Here is a 15962-nt window from a genome sequence, read left to right as displayed (position 1 = left end):
CAAACTATATTTATAGCATTTAATTTGAATTAATAGTTTGCTATTACATATAATTTTCCCTTATATAAATGCATTGAACAATTAGACATATGCATGTGAAGTTTGCGTCATACTTCCTGCGGTCAATTTTCCTTATGTTTTTCTTTGTTTATCTTTATAAAAGAAATATTAAATAAATTTACTCTTTAATTTTAATTTAATATTTGTTTTATCATGTTAATCTTTCTTTCTATTTATAAGTAAGGGTAAAAATATAAATACTAACTGATTATATCTTAATTTTTTAAAATGTAATAAATTTAGTCAAATTCTAATATAGATATCAAACACCGAATATGAAACGAAAAAAAGACCTTTTCTCAGGGAGAGACCTTATTTCCAAATAAAGTTCCTACTTAGTGCTAGCTGGTCCTTGCCAGTTGCCATTTTAAAAACTTTAGCTGCATATAAATTCAGCAACAGACGGAGCTCGATAACTGATATTCACGCAATCATTTCACCTTTTCCCCATTTTTTTCTCTCACACACAAACCCAAATCGTTTTTTTGCTTCATTCTTCTCTAATTCTTTGGATCTGTAGAAGAAGAAGTAAAGAAGATCAACATGGTTGAGACCAGAAGAAGTTCTTCATCAAAGCGTTCGCTTTCTCCCCCATCATCTTCTCTTCAGAATAATGGCAAGCGCTCTAAGGTTAGGCTTTTTTTCTTATCTGATTATCAATTTAGATTTTGGGGGTCGGCCAAATCCAGTTCTTTCCGTTTGAATCGATGTTAAAACATGCAAGAAAGATTTGGGGTTGTTTGAATTTTGTTTATAATTTAACTAGAGTTTAAATCTTGGATTTTTTTTGTTTTGGGGTTACTTTTTCTTGAGTTGTTCGAATTTTGTATGTAATTTGATCCGCCTTGTAGGCGGTGGAGGCATTGTCTTCGACTAATGATACCCTTGGGGAGAAATCCCAGGGTGGGGTAAATGATTCAGGGCCGGAATCTGCTGAGCAAGAGGTTCGATCAGCTGATCTCGCTGGAGCCAGTGTATTGAAATCATCGGATGATGCCGCTGCTACTGCGGCTGCTGCTGCGCCACAGAAATCGATGGAAACTGAAGGGGCAAACGAGCCTTTGGTATCACCGATGACTTTAGGTACGGTTTTTTTCTTTGCATGTGCTTCGATTTTATCAAAATTTTGATCTTTCTGATGTTTCTTGAACTTATGTGTGATGGGTTTAGGTGATTCTGCGATTGATGTGGAGAAATCCAAGTCAAATGGGTCGGCATTGAACCGGGGAAAGAAGCGGCAGCTGAAATCTAATGGTGCTGCGTGGGGTAAACTTCTTTCGCAGTGCTCTCAGGTGGGTTCTTAAGCTTTCTGTATGTTTATCTTTGATTCTTGCAGGTGGGTTTTGCTTCTTAAGCTTTCAGTATGATTATCTTCTACTCTTGTAACTGGTAAAGTAGTAAAGATTCGAGAAAATTTCGAGATGAATAAGTAGGACATATATGATGGAAGATGATTTGACACCAAAATTAGTAATCCATTAACTAGCTTACTGCCACAGGTAACAAGTGAGTAAAGTTTCAATTTTTGAGCAACCTTAAAAAATTTATGGATGTGGACAAGTGTAAAATCTGAATTTGAGGGAAGGGAATGAGTTGATTAATATTCTGATGTAATGTGGACAAGTGTAGAAAAGGGGGAACCCAGGGGAGGGGTAATAGGCTAAAGTGATCTGCTAACAGGTAGAGGAACATTTTGACGTCGAACACGAGGAGTGTAGATGATCTCTTGAAATGAGTAGTAGTGAAAGCCACGTAGAAGGGGGACCAAATTTGGCAAGTCTGTGAAAGACAAACACTGAAGATGTATCAAATACAATAGTATCATCGTTGTGGGGAAACCTTTCTTTTTTGATCTGCACATGTAATCGTTACGGGGAAATCTTCTTTTTTAATTGAAATCATTGTTATGGAAAGTGAGATTTGTGGGCTGGACTTTCTCAGTAAATAGATGTCAGCATTGTTAATAAAGTGGGACAAAAGGGTGCTCAAAAGTATAAGGTGCCTTCACAGACACATTCTTTTGAGATGCAATTTCAAACGTGTCAATTTTTTTTGTGGTTTCTCAAGGATTACAGCGACTGCATACATGGCCTGCTGATCAATGAGGAGGGAGATTTGGGAGAAACAGAGTATGAAGTATGTTGGAAATGTCATTCCTGGGTAGTGATGAGGGCATATCATTTTGTTAGATATGTGGAAAACAAGATTCTATGCTATCAACTTGCATTGAGGAAAGCCAAAATTCACATGGAGAAATGGGAGAGTCCATATCTTTACCATTTTCCTATCTCCACAAAATAGGAGGAAAAGTTTCTCATTTTCATCCAAAAGGATTTACCGAGGCCTTTCAGACCAATCTTTTTTCTTAATTTTGGTTGATAAGTAAATGTATTTCCTTAGCTAGTAGCATGAAGGTACTGCAGAAGTATAAGAAGGGGAGCTATGTTTTCACAACCATCTGTCTAGATTCATATACTCCAAATACTCTTAAGAGAAAAGCCATAACAAGCATCATATCTCTTTTTTAAAGAGTACACGCTTACAGAGACTATGTTTGTTTCCATTTATTAATAGAGCCATGCACAAGATTCTAGTCCTCTTCAGATCTGGAATATGTAGATAGAACATCAGAATTTTAACGAGAACGTGAAATCTTGATGTGGTAGTTACTCCATTTTGTGATGACTGCAATGTATTGGTGAGAAAAGTGAAGTTGCGGAGGAATGATTGAAGAAATGGAAGGAAGAGGCTTTTGGGATCTTTCCATTTTTTGAAATGGAGGATTTCAAACCTATTCTGGGCATTGAAGTTACTGGATTAAAAGGATGAAAGGGAAGACCTAAGTGGCAATGAGAAGATTACAAGAGAAATGACACATTAAATGGGTTATAACAGGGGATAGCGAAATGAAGTTCTTCTTTGGGATGACTAACACTCATTACTCATAGAATAGATAATTTTGTGAAGTGTCTTATTATTGATAGAAGGGAGGCATTAGAGCAGGAAGATATTAGGAACATACTCCCAAGTATTATTGCAATCTCTTTAAGGAGATGGAAGATTTGGGGACCAATGTTGAACAAAGTTACTTTTCAGACTATAGGGAAGATTTGGAGAAACTATTCAGCAAAGAGATCTTACTTTCAAGAGCTCAAGCTCTGGGAAGTTGCTTGGGAGCGTGCCTGGTCTGGATGGCTTCACAGTTCACTGTAGCTTTCTTTCACTAATGTGAAGAGTGGAATTAGTTGGGAAGAAGGTGGTAGAATGCACTAACCACTGATGTTAGCATGGACTCTTTGAAAGAAGTTTTAACTTTTTTTTTTTTGATATGAAATCGGAAAAGGTTAGGTGACATTTAAAGTTATTTGGCCAGGCCAGTTCGGTTGAAAGTATGGCCAGATATATACAGCCTGACACTCAATCAGATGCAATACCAGCAGACTACAAAAATCAGGGTACCTGATGCATAACTTTTAGGAAAAATCTGAATGATTTGGATTTGGGAAGTCTGGTATAGGGATCTTACTACTTTTTGTTTTCTGGAAAGTTGTACAAAAAGGACTAGATGTGAATGCGTAGTCTGGTATGGGGATTTTAAATTTCTAAATGTTGCATTAGGAAAAATCTGAATGATTGGAAAGTCTGGTATAGGGATCTTGCTACTTTTTGTTTTATGGAAAGTTGTACAAAAAAGAGTAGACGTGGATGCGTAATCTGGTATGGGAATTTTAAATTTCTAAATGTAGGTGCAATGTTTTGATCTTCATTATTGATTAAAGGTGTTCTTTTTGTTTTTGTTAGGTTGTTCTTTTTGATAAATTTAATTATAGACTTGTTCAAAGAAGCATTATGTGAAGAATCCATTTTTCTTCTGTGGAAGTTTGTGTTGTGTGCTTGAAAAGATCTTCTAGAAAAGCATAAGATTGTCTGAGGTAGTGTCTCTATGTTGTCCAACAAACCAACATGAGTTCCCAGGCAGGTGAGATGAGTGCTGAAGCGCAAGTTGGCTTTGTACCACAATTATTTGTACCCTATTGTGTGGTCTAGTGGTCAATAAAGTGAGTTTAAGAGGCATGAGGTGTCAAGCTCAAATTTCAGCCGAGGCAATAACACCTGGTGATTTATTCCCGTCTATCCCAGATTTGGTGGACAGAGGTACTCAATACCTGAATTAGTGGGAGGTAACGGGTACCTCGTGGAAGTAGTCAAGGTGCACCCAAGCTGGCAAAAACACCACATTATAAAAAATGTTAAAAATATAAAAGATATAGACATGGTAGGGTTGGTGTTGGAAACATGTTGAAAGTTGAGTTAGACTTTACACAAAGATGCACCTTATAATGTCTCCAGACTGCTTTGGTCTGATTCATTCACTTAAGTCTGGTTATAGTTCTTCTTTTGATATGGAATTTTGAGAGACAATTCTATTTTTAGTGTGTCGAGGAGACGAGGCTTGGTGCTGGCCACTTAATTGGCTGTCTTTCAACATTAGCATTATGGAAGAAAGTTTCTTTATACTGTCAAATTTAAATATACTGAAAATGGTTGCACGTAATATCAAGCTTTTCACTTTTTAAAGTAGGCGGGATCACTTTACATATTTACCATACCTTATATCAACAACATCCGAGATGCCAACTTGTTTGATGGGCTTTCTTCTGAAATTAAGCCACCTAATACACTAATTAGCTTCTACTTGCTTTTGCAGAATCCTCATCTTGTCATGCATCGCCCAATGTATACTGTAGGTCAAAGTCGTAGCAGTGACTTGTGGATAGGAGATTCTACTGTTAGTAAAGCTTTATGTAATCTCAAGCACACTGAGACAGAGGTAAGCCTGAGTTTTTCTTAAGACACTATTTTATCCTGGTGTAAAAGTAGTGTTTCTTCATCGTTTTAACATTGTTTTCTTTTGTTTCCCGCTTTTAGTAAAAAGAAAACCATATTATTCATTCTGTTTATGTTTTCTTTATGACTAGAAAGGGGTATCCATTACTCTTCTTGAAATTACGGGGAAAAAAGGCGATGTGCAAGTCAATGGCAAGGTGTACCCAAAGAATTCTACTGTTCCTCTCAAAGGAGGTGATGAGGTTGTTTTTGGCTCATCTGGTCAACATGCTTACGTATCCTTAATTCATTGTGTTTGAGAGTTAATACACATGTAAATAATGTAAAATCCATTTGGATGTTAGAACTAGAATTACCAGCATTTCCTTGACTTATACTTTAGATCTTTGATAATGACTTATCTGCTACAAGTTTGGCCCATCCTGTAAGCATATTGGAAGCTCATAGTGGATCAATCAAGGGACTGCGTCTTGAGGCAAGGTCCGGGGATCCCTCCACTGTAGCAGTTGCATCGACCCTGGCATCTTTGTCAAATCTTCGGAAAGACTTGTCCCTTCTCCCACCATCATCTCAAAATGACAAGGATGTAAAACAAGGTTCAGAGGTGCCAATACTACCCGCTGCCAGTGGTCTGAGTCTGACAGAGAAAGATGATTTAGATACTGATATGAAGGATGCTTCTGATGGTAATGATGAACCTGGTGTTTTGGTGGATGAGAAGAATGATGTAATATCTCCTGGCATTGAGAATGGTAACTTGAATCTTGATAATGTTGTACTAGATTCAGTTGATGCAGAGATTGGAAAGGTGCAACCTCTCCTTCAAGTGCTTGCTGGATCTTCTGCTTCTGAGTTTGATTTGAGTGGTAGCATTTCCAAAATTTTCGAGGAGCAAAGGAATTTCCGAGAACTACTCAAGGATATTGATCCTCCAATTTCTGCTTTAACTAGGCGCCAAACATTTAAAAATGCCTTACAGCAAGGAGTAGTTGATTTCAACACGATTGATGTCACATTTGAAAATTTTCCATATTACTTATGGTAAATATTGATCTTATCCCCCCCCCACCCCACCCCACCCCCCATTTTTTGGTTGGTATTGCTTTCGTTTCTCTCTTCATTACTTTTGTTCAAGTTGAAATTGGCACTTGTGTATTTCTGGTATGTGTTTAATTGATTTCTATACCACATTTTTATCTGACAGTGAAAACACAAAGAATGTTCTGATTGCTTCCACTTATATACACTTGAAGTGTAACGGGTTTGCACAATATGTATCAGATCTCCCCACAGTGTGCCCTAGGATTTTGCTATCGGGTCCAGCAGGTAACTACTGCTCCATAAAAATCACTTATCTAGTTTTGTTGAGTTCAATCCTGCCCTAAAAATCACATTTTGGCTTGCTGCTCACAGGTTCAGAAATTTATCAGGAGACATTGGCCAAAGCACTTGCTAAATACTTTTGTGCTAAGCTACTGATAGTTGATTCTCTCTTGCTGCCTGGTGTAAGTATCTTCTGTTAGTTGGCTCATACGTGTCCTCATTTGAGGGGCTCATACTTTTTTACCGCTTGTTACACCCAAGATGCCCCTTTATATTGGTTTATCTTACTTCCTATCGCCTCATTTCATGAAAAGTTGGAAATGTAGTTGAAAGCTATACGAGAAATACGCAACAAGCTAAGACTGTTTGGATCACAGGCCATAAAAGTGGAAATGTAGTTGAAAGCTATATGAGAAATAGCAACAAGCTAAAACTGTTCGGATCACAGGCCATTTCTGGATTTCCAATTCTTTTCATAGTAATAAATGAAATAGGAAAGTCTGTTTATTGGGGTTGAAAAAAGGAAACTTCTATCTAATATTATTATAGACCATGAGCTCCTTTGCATAATGGCCAAATGTTTCTTTTTTTTCTAGTGTAATAATCAAGAGATAAACTACTACATGCATTAAGGTTCATCTCATCTAGATTTACTGACAGAATATATGCAAAATGGCTTGAAAATCAGGAAAAAAAAGCTTTGGGTAAGGGGGGAAAGAAAAGAAAGCATTTTGGTTTGAGCCTAGACCTCGAGAACAATAGGGATATCACTTCAATAGGGAATTACAGAATGGGACAGAAACTTTGGCTGCAAATTTTGTTAGTTTGCTCGTGTAAATCAACAATTTTCCTTGTTTCTTTTGGGATTTTGTTAGTATGCTCCTGTAAATCAACGCTGAACATCCACAGTGCTCACTGCAAGCCAGATTAGAAGTAAATAGGGAAGTGCTTGACGGTTGGCTCAGGACAATACAATCTAAAGTTTTGCAAAATTTTCCAATAATCATATGGATGGTGGTCAGACTATTGGAGAGTATTTTATCAACTTAACAGCTGCCCACCTGAGAATTATTGTGCAGTGTTAAGTGAAATGGGAGGGATTGGTTCTTTGAACATTTCTGTTATTATTGGTGTAAGAACAGGTTAATGTGATTGAATTTTCATTATCCTCCAATTCATTTGCTTTTTCTTTAATATTATGTAGGGTTCAAGTGCCAAAGATGTCGAGCCTGTTAAAGTAAGTTCAAAACCAGAGAGAGCTAGTGTATTTGCTAAACGTGCTGCGCAAGCGGCAGCACTGCACCTTAATAAGAAGCCAGCTTCAAGCGTTGAGGCTGATATTACTGGTGGTTCAATTTTAAGTTCTCAGGCTCAGCCCAAGCAGGAGGCATCGACTGCCTCGTCAAAAAACTACACTTTTAAGAAAGGTAATTGTTGCTTTAATAGTGAGGACTCCTTTTAGATTCTCTTTTTCTCTCTCTCTCTGATAAAGATAGGAACCATCACTTCATTATATACATCGGGCTAGTAAATATCCTTTTGAGGTGGCAGTTTTGTGCTTAATGCTAAACCTGTCATTTTGACAGGTGATAGAGTGAAGTATGTCGGATCCTTAACATCAGGCTTTTCTCCATTGCAAGCACCTTTAAGGTAACTGCAATAAGTTCTGTTAATTTATTTTCCAGTGATATTAGTTTAGTACGCTCATTAATTCTCATACATAGTATGCTTGATGATGCATTTTGAATCAGTTCTGAAAACTTGCTGTTTGAATAATGCTCTCTGTCAGGATTGACAAAACACGCTATTAGTCTACTTGTTATTCAACAAGCTATTAGTCCACTTGTTATTCTCTGTGAACAGAATGCTCTCTGTCAGGATTGACTTGTTGTTTAGTTCATTTTCTTGTGAACAAAATGCTCTCTATTGAGATATGTCTGTCAGTCATTCCTTTACTTTAAAAATCACTAAACATGCATTAATGCAGGGGTCCAACATATGGTTACAGGGGCAAAGTGGTTCTTGCATTTGAGGAAAATGGGTCCTCTAAAATTGGTGTCAGATTTGATAGATCAATTCCAGAGGGTAATGATCTTGGTGGTCTGTGCGATGAAGATCATGGGTTCTTTTGTGCTGGTATTTCTCTGCTGGCTGGTTTATATCAGAAAGTTCCATCATTTATTTTTGTTGCCTGTCCCAGCTACGTCGAATAACAGAGCATACCGTTTTGGTGACCTGATCTTTTCTTTTTCCGCAGCTGACTTGCTCCGTCTTGATAGCTCAAGCACTGATGAAATTGATAAACTTGCTATTAATGAACTCTTTGAGGTATTTTCTAATATTCCTCTCCATGATACTATTCCACTTCTTAGCCGAGTGTGATTAGTTTATTTATACGTTTTATCTATGTAGGTTGCTTCAAAAGAAAGTAAAAGTGGCCCTCTTGTTCTGTTCATCAAAGACATTGAGAAGTCTATGGTGGGTAATCCCGAGGCCTATGCTGCTTTCAAGATTAAGCTCGAGCATTTGCCAGAGAATGTTGTTGCCATAGCATCCCATGCCCAGTCGGACAGCCGAAAGGAGAAAGTATGCAAAGGCATAGTTATTTTGCATTCCTTTCTGATAAAAAATTGACTTGTGATTCTGATGGCCTTACTTTATCTGGTACAGTCGCATCCTGGTGGCTTGCTATTTACAAAATTTGGAAGTAACCAAACGGCATTGCTTGACCTTGCCTTCCCAGTATGTAACACTTTCTCTTCCTTTTCCTTTTGTTTTTGGTTTCCCCATTTCTTGTTCTCAGTGTTGTTCCTAAGAACTATGAGGATGTGAGGCACTGTACCTGCACATCTTAGGGGAGGTTGTCAATGTGCTAATACCCTAATATGGATTTTCTTTATTTTGTTATTATCCATGACTGAAACTACGTAGTCTCCAAGCCTTTTACATTTGGTCATTTATAAATTGCATAGTTGAAGAGCATACAATACAAAACAGACTCTTTTTCCCCAATATGCTGAGGTGTAGGAGTCGTCAAAGGATTGGGTGTCAATTGGGTTTTAAAAATATAGGTGCCAGCTTTAATCCACAAAAACCCATTCCTCATACTTCGTTCTTATACAATACATTTTTCTCTACTCTAATGGGCCTACTGCTCTACTCTCCACTTAAATGCCGGACTATTGTCTGTGGCTGGGTTCGAGCCCATAACATGCACCTAATTATATATCACCCACTGCGCTCTTACCACTAGACCAAAGCCCTCGGAGCTGATTCCCGTCCATATTTCACATTTCTCAATTACCCAAAGTACTTTTACCCATCTGTCTCTGTCTTTCAAGTACTCCACACACCAATTGCCATCAAAAAGTTATTTTTTTAACACACATATGTAGATACATATATATGACGTGTCTACACTAGCAAATTGTTTCATATAATTATTTGAAAGTATTTTTATGTCAAGTCACAAAATTTAAATTTATCTTCTATTTTCCTATGGCTGACATTATGTTCCGAATAGTATTACACTCACACGTTTGCATGGTTGAGCTACAACTCAAACTCTTTCCTACATTACATGAAATTCTCAGGCATAGTGATCTCAAATTTGTGGATTAGGTTAGGTATCGGCAGGAATAGATTGGGTTTTAGTAATCAGTACAGACATAACCAAGCCACCTGACACCCATTTTATCCATATCCTTGTTCTTTCTTCTTATACAGCACAGATGTTTCTGTTCTTACCTATCTTATACCAGGCATACCTTTCTACCCTTACTCACATCTGTCTTTCAATCACCGAAGCTACTACCACAAAAAAGCTCTAAGGTCAGTAGGGGAATTAGGTGCAAATAAAGCGTGAGGCAGTGAGCTTTAATGAAAAACACGCGAAGGGAGAAAAAATACAAATATATATGTTTAGTTCAAGTCTAATAATAATTTAGTAGATGCATATGTATGATGTATCTGTAAGTATGAGGTAGGGGAGTTACAGAATGAAAGGTTATAAGGAGGGGTAGGAAGGAAATAGTATAGTTTTTTTTTCTAGAAGAATGAAAACACCAAGTTTCTTTCGCTGGAGTCGTTTGGGCATTAGAGGGTGCCAGGTGTGGTGTACGAAGAAATTGACTAGAACATGTTTTTAATGTTTATGTGGCTTTTTCCTTGATCAAATCCTTTAAACTTCCATTCTATCCCCAACCATCCCCCAAAAGAAACTTAGCATTTCTTAAACCCACACGCAGCTCAATAAAAATGGATTTTGAAACCTATTTTAACCATTGTGTGCTAAACCGTTTTAATGAACTAATATGGTTCATGTGGGTCTAGAATGGACAAGCCTAGCGGCTTGGGTTTAACTTGCAGTTGCAAAGTAGAGAGGAGTCGTTGTCATTGCTAATAATATTTTCTCGACAAGTTATCGTTATTATTGACTTAATCAAAAAAGTTGTTATTGATGTTATCTTTTCCATGAGGGCTATTGTTGCTGATTCTTATTATTATTGGCGTCTCCTTGAAGTTTCTAGGTGAACGTCTAATTGCATTCTAGAAGTACATGCACCTGTAAAATGGTTGGTATCACTGCATTTAATGTCATTTCTTTCCAGGATAATTTTGGTAGGTTGCAAGATAGAAGCAAAGAAACCCCCAAGACGATGAAGCAGCTCACACGGCTGTTTCCCAACAAAGTTACCATACAGATACCTCAGGTAACTTTCAGTTTATGTTTAGACTGACAACTGCATTAATTTTGATGCAAGCATTTAATATATAGGTCTTGTGGCAGGACGAAACCTTATTATCTGACTGGAAGCAAAAGTTAGATCGGGATATGGAAACTATGAAATCTCAGTCAAACATAGCAAGCATTCGCAATGTGAGTGCTATATACTTACCAGCTAAGGGGGAAAAAACTTTTATCTTAGATCCCTTCAGTGTTCTCCAGTTGTGGATTATGTAGGACCATATGAAATATTCTATGTTCTGTGAAATTCTAATTACTTACATAGGCAACACCATGGACATTTCTTTAGCATTTCTATTTTCATTTTCTTACTGTCTTGTGCTGGATTCACCTGAAAGTCCAAAACCACCTTCTCATCAGTGCATCTCTTGTGAGAAGAGGCAGTTAATTTTGTTCGACCACTCATGGACCTAAAGCAGTAAAGCATAAGAATAATGTTTACAATTGACAGTTATGGTGATTGTGTAAGAAAGATAGAAGAGTATGATGCTCTTATGAAATTGCATCATCAATGAACTGATTTGTTGAGTTGTTCTAACTGTATGAGTGATTTCAGGTTTTGAATCGAATCAAAATTAATTGCGATGACCTTGAAACTCTATGCATAAAAGATCAAGCACTGACGAATGAAAGTAAGTAATTTCTCATAGCTTTAGGCCTTTTAGATTTGAAATGCTTTAATTGATCATAATAGTCTGTCATGTTTATTGATGTGGTTGTCAAGGTGTTGAAAAAATAATCGGCTGGGCTTTGAGTCATCACTATATGCATGAATCTGAGTCTTCAATGAAAGAGCCGAAGCTAATTATCTCCAGCGAAAGGTCAAATTTAATTTTCACTCTAGTTCATAATGTTGTAACATGTAGAATAAATGTTCTCTTGGTTCAATTGTCTAGGGGCGAAGCTCTTTCGGTTAGTTTACATGTCACTGAAATGTCTTTTTATTCGCAGCATTGCTTATGGGCTCAGTATGTTTCAAGGCATTCAGGGTGAAACCAAGAGTTCAAAGAAATCCCTCAAGGTGAAGGCTCTAATATTTTTTCTCAACTGTGCAAATTTACTTATTTTGAAGGTGCTTCTCGTTCTGAATTTCCTGAATTGTGAGATGGGTGCTTGATTTTCAGGATGTGGTTACTGAAAATGAATTCGAGAAGAAACTACTTGGGGATGTAATTCCTCCTACTGATATTGGTGTTACTTTTAATGACATTGGAGCGTTGGAAACTGTCAAGGATACTCTGAAAGAACTGGTGATGCTGCCTCTTCAGCGACCGGAATTGTTTTGTAAAGGACAGCTGACCAAGGTAAAAGGAATTTGCTTTATGTTGAAGTCTATTGGCATCTTCATTTCCCCCTCTGTGTGTGTGTGTTTTTTTTTTTTTTGGTTTTGGGGGAGGTTTAGGTTATTAAAACTTGTTCATCAAGTATGCACTTATGTTTCTGAATAAGATGCTATCTGCAGCCTTGCAAGGGAATATTGCTCTTTGGACCTCCAGGTACCGGTAAAACAATGCTTGCAAAAGCTGTTGCTACTGAAGCTGGTGCAAACTTTATCAACATATCAATGTCAAGCATTACATCCAAGGTACTACTGATATGTGGTTTCTGCCATTTCTTTTCTGACTTGTCCTTCTTAAAATGGTTGACAACTTTTTCTTGCCAGTGGTTCGGTGAAGGGGAGAAATATGTCAAAGCAGTCTTCACGTTAGCTAGTAAAATAGCTCCTAGTGTTGTTTTCGTTGACGAGGTTGGTGACATTTTCTGCACAATGCAACCATCGCTGCCCCAAATTTATTTCCTAAGTAGATGACAGTTTGATTTTCCTTTTCACATCCCTATAAAGTTATTAAATTTTCTTCTTTATGTCATTCTTGTTTATATTTTCCTTTTCCATCCATTTCTTCATGTCTACTAGGTGGACAGCATGTTGGGAAGACGAGAAAATCCGGGAGAGCATGAAGCTATGCGGAAGATGAAGAATGAATTCATGGTTAATTGGGATGGTTTGCGTACGAAAGACAAGGAACGGGTTCTTGTACTTGCTGCAACAAATAGACCCTTCGACCTTGATGAAGCAGTTATTAGGAGGCTTCCCCGTAGGTAAAACTTAAATTTAATTATTTCCTTGTGATTTATGTAACTGATTGATTGATCATGATGTCTAAGTGATTTATGGGTAGTGATGCCGTAAGTGTACCTTTGATGCAGGTTAATGGTAAACTTGCCAGATGCTTCAAATAGGGAGAAAATTTTGGGAGTTATATTGGCGAAGGAAGAATTAGCCCCAAATGTCGATTTTGAAGCTATTGCTACTATGACGGACGGGTATTCAGGGAGTGATTTAAAGGTCTGGATCAAGATTACTTGTACTTCCTAATGCATTAATTTTTGCAATCCCCCTTCAAAATAACTGCATTTATTATTCCATGTTGCATATCATACTTACTGCCACTTTGAATTTCCTATCCCAGAATTTATGTGTGAGCGCTGCGCATTGCCCTATTAGAGAAATTTTGGAGAAGGAGAAGAAGGTCAGTCGACTGAGTTCTGTCTTGTTGTTCCTTATAATTCTGTAACCTTTCAACATTTGGTTGAATTGGTGACCTGGATCCACAACATACAAAAAATGCAACTATCACTAATTTTGTTTGGAAGTCGTTTAGTTATGCTTCATGATGTGTGTGTTTCATTTCGTGATGTTTGAAATTATTGGGTCATCATCATCTGCGAGGTGTCTTTACACTTTAATCTGCTAATCTATCGATTATTTTTCTTTTTTTCTTTTCTTTTGGGGCATGACTTCAGGAGAAAACATCGGCAATTGCAGAGAACAGGCCAACACCGGCATTGCATAGTAGTGCAGACATTCGTCCTCTTAACATGGATGATTTTAAGTATGCACATGAGCAGGTACAATAGCACATACTGTGGTTTGTTAAGATGATTTTTATGTGTTGCATTCTACTTTCTTTGTGAAATTTACTTGGGGTTCAGGAGAAAGGTTGATAACTTTATTTACTGCCAAGTGAACTTTGGGACTCTCAGGGATCCTTTCGGATGTCAACCTGTTGCAGATCGTCAACGTTAGATAGATATGTACTCAAGTGATTAGTTTTATTTTAATTATATATTTGTTGGTGGGTTTGGGAGCTGTCGTCATACAATTAAGGGTAAATCATATTAACTGGGTGAGTGTTGTTGGTTCTCACGTGTTATTACATGCTACTGGTGAAGTAGTTAAAACAGAATTCGGTTCATGTGGTTGCACTAGAGTCCACCGCAACATTTTGTGGTTTCAATGAGGTAGCCTGAATTCATCTTGAAAGATCAATAGCTCCAACCGAGATAATTCTCTCTTTCTAGTGGCTTCTTTCCTGGGTTGCAAGTCTAAAGATTCTTTATTACAGTAACATCTCCTAGTCAGCCGTTAGTATAGGGACCTTGTACCTGCATTGGGTGGCCCTTAATCTGACAAGCGAAATATAGAGATATTCCAATACTCTTCTCTTTTATAATGGTGGTTTTTTAATGGTGCGTAGCCACGTTATATACCTTGCGTCCTAGTTTTATCAGCTAATTGCTTTGGCCCCTATACAGCATCACCATCTTTGTAACGGTGCAATGCCTGCAATAGTTGGATACGAGTGATTAAGAGGATGCCCATTGGGTAAAGCCATGTTGGGGGTCCGAGGAACTTTGGTACTTGGACTTACGAGCTCAAATGCTATTCTTTAGGCAACTAATCTTATCCTTGTTATTATGCTTGCATGCTCCAGAATTCCCCCTTATCTGTAATGAAGAAGAGAAGTTGAGATAATGTGATCACATGACCATCACTCTTGATTCCTCCATGATAGCAGCTAATTTGATAACCTCAATCAGATATCGATATCATGTTCCTTCTGAGAAATATCTTGCTGCATACGTGATGTTGAATGTTGATATCATTAGTAGATTCATGACTTGTTTGTGTGTTGACAAATGCAGGTATGTGCCAGTGTATCATCAGAATCTTCAAATATGAATGAGCTTCTCCAGTGGAATGATTTGTATGGAGAAGGCGGATCAAGAAAGAAAACATCTCTCAGTTACTTCATGTAGAGGAGATATGCATAACTTTATAGCAAGGCATTGGTTATTTGTTTCCCTGTTCTGCAACCCGAGATAACAGCGAGATCAGCATGCGTTGATAATCCATTTCAGGTTCCCCAAAGTCCAATTGGCCTTGGCCCCTGACCCCCTTGTGTATCATACTTAGTTGATAGGAGTTTTTCCAATTGCAAGTCCTGAAGTCTCACCCAATTTTCTCATTTATAGCTCTCTTCTCTGTACATATGAGTTGAGTAATTTAAGAAAAAGCATATTCTAATATTCTTTTTCTGCATTTGAGTTTTGTATAGTTTGATTTCTTTTGATGGAGCAGGCCTTGTTCTATTGAATCTTTTAGTTTACTTTGGATAGTATTTCGACTTCGTTGAGCACGGACACCACCTCAATCCCTGCTCTCTCTCTCTCTCACGAGATTGACTGCTAAATGCTTTCCTCTGTGAGTACGTCTAGCATAAGGTTGCCGACATCGCGTAAGAACTTAACTACCAAGTGAATTTTTTAGGTAGATTGTACCGATTTCTTACAAACATGAAAACAAAAGAGAAGGAACTACACATCCAGAGATCTGTGTATGTGATTTTTCTTCTTTCTATTTGGGTTCACGTAAATGTTTCCTTTTAGGGTATTCCAAGTTTCAATAGAGACAAAAGAGTTAATTCCCTGTCCAGCAACAGAGATAGCGTGACACCATTAGTGCAGGTCACTACTTATGCGACGAGGAATTTTGTTAGCTTAGGACAGTTAGAGTTACTACAGCTAGTGGTCTGCATGTGGGTTCGGCTGAACATAGTAGCTTTTGTCCAAAATAGTGTATTTGTAAAAATAAATTCATTATATATGCATAAATATTAAATTTAGAACTCAATTATTATTA

The 15962-nt window shown here is 37.6% G+C and overlaps 1 protein-coding gene across 2 annotated transcripts; it reads left to right on the top strand.

The window, feature by feature from the left end:
• The first annotated feature begins 424 nt into the window (after nt 1-424).
• On the top strand, nt 425-15417 carry LOC102597355 (uncharacterized). Of its 2 annotated transcripts, none has more exons than XM_006359329.2 (27): nt 425-690; nt 963-1143; nt 1231-1352; nt 4769-4891; nt 5040-5183; nt 5291-5949; nt 6113-6234; nt 6322-6413; nt 7436-7658; nt 7818-7881; nt 8219-8367; nt 8489-8559; nt 8644-8817; nt 8902-8973; nt 10842-10943; nt 11021-11110; nt 11535-11610; nt 11703-11799; nt 11930-11999; nt 12103-12282; nt 12441-12563; nt 12642-12725; nt 12894-13078; nt 13187-13325; nt 13450-13509; nt 13784-13888; nt 14966-15417. In XM_006359329.2, the coding sequence occupies exons 1-27, from the start codon at nt 604-606 to the stop codon at nt 15077-15079; spliced, it is 3708 nt and encodes a 1235-aa protein (XP_006359391.1). In that variant the 5' UTR covers nt 425-603; the 3' UTR covers nt 15080-15417. The 2 variants fall into 2 exon arrangements, with proteins under 2 accessions (XP_006359391.1, XP_006359390.1); XM_006359328.2 differs by having other exon boundaries at nt 912-1143.
• The last annotated feature ends 545 nt before the right edge of the window (nt 15418-15962 follow it).

The sequence above is a fragment of the Solanum tuberosum genome, unplaced genomic scaffold, assembly GCF_000226075.1.
Source record: "Solanum tuberosum cultivar DM 1-3 516 R44 unplaced genomic scaffold, SolTub_3.0 scf00298, whole genome shotgun sequence".
NCBI lineage: Eukaryota > Viridiplantae > Streptophyta > Magnoliopsida > Solanales > Solanaceae > Solanum > Solanum tuberosum.
Note: the sequence above shows the minus strand (reverse complement) of the source record. Positions and strands in the feature narration are given on the sequence as shown.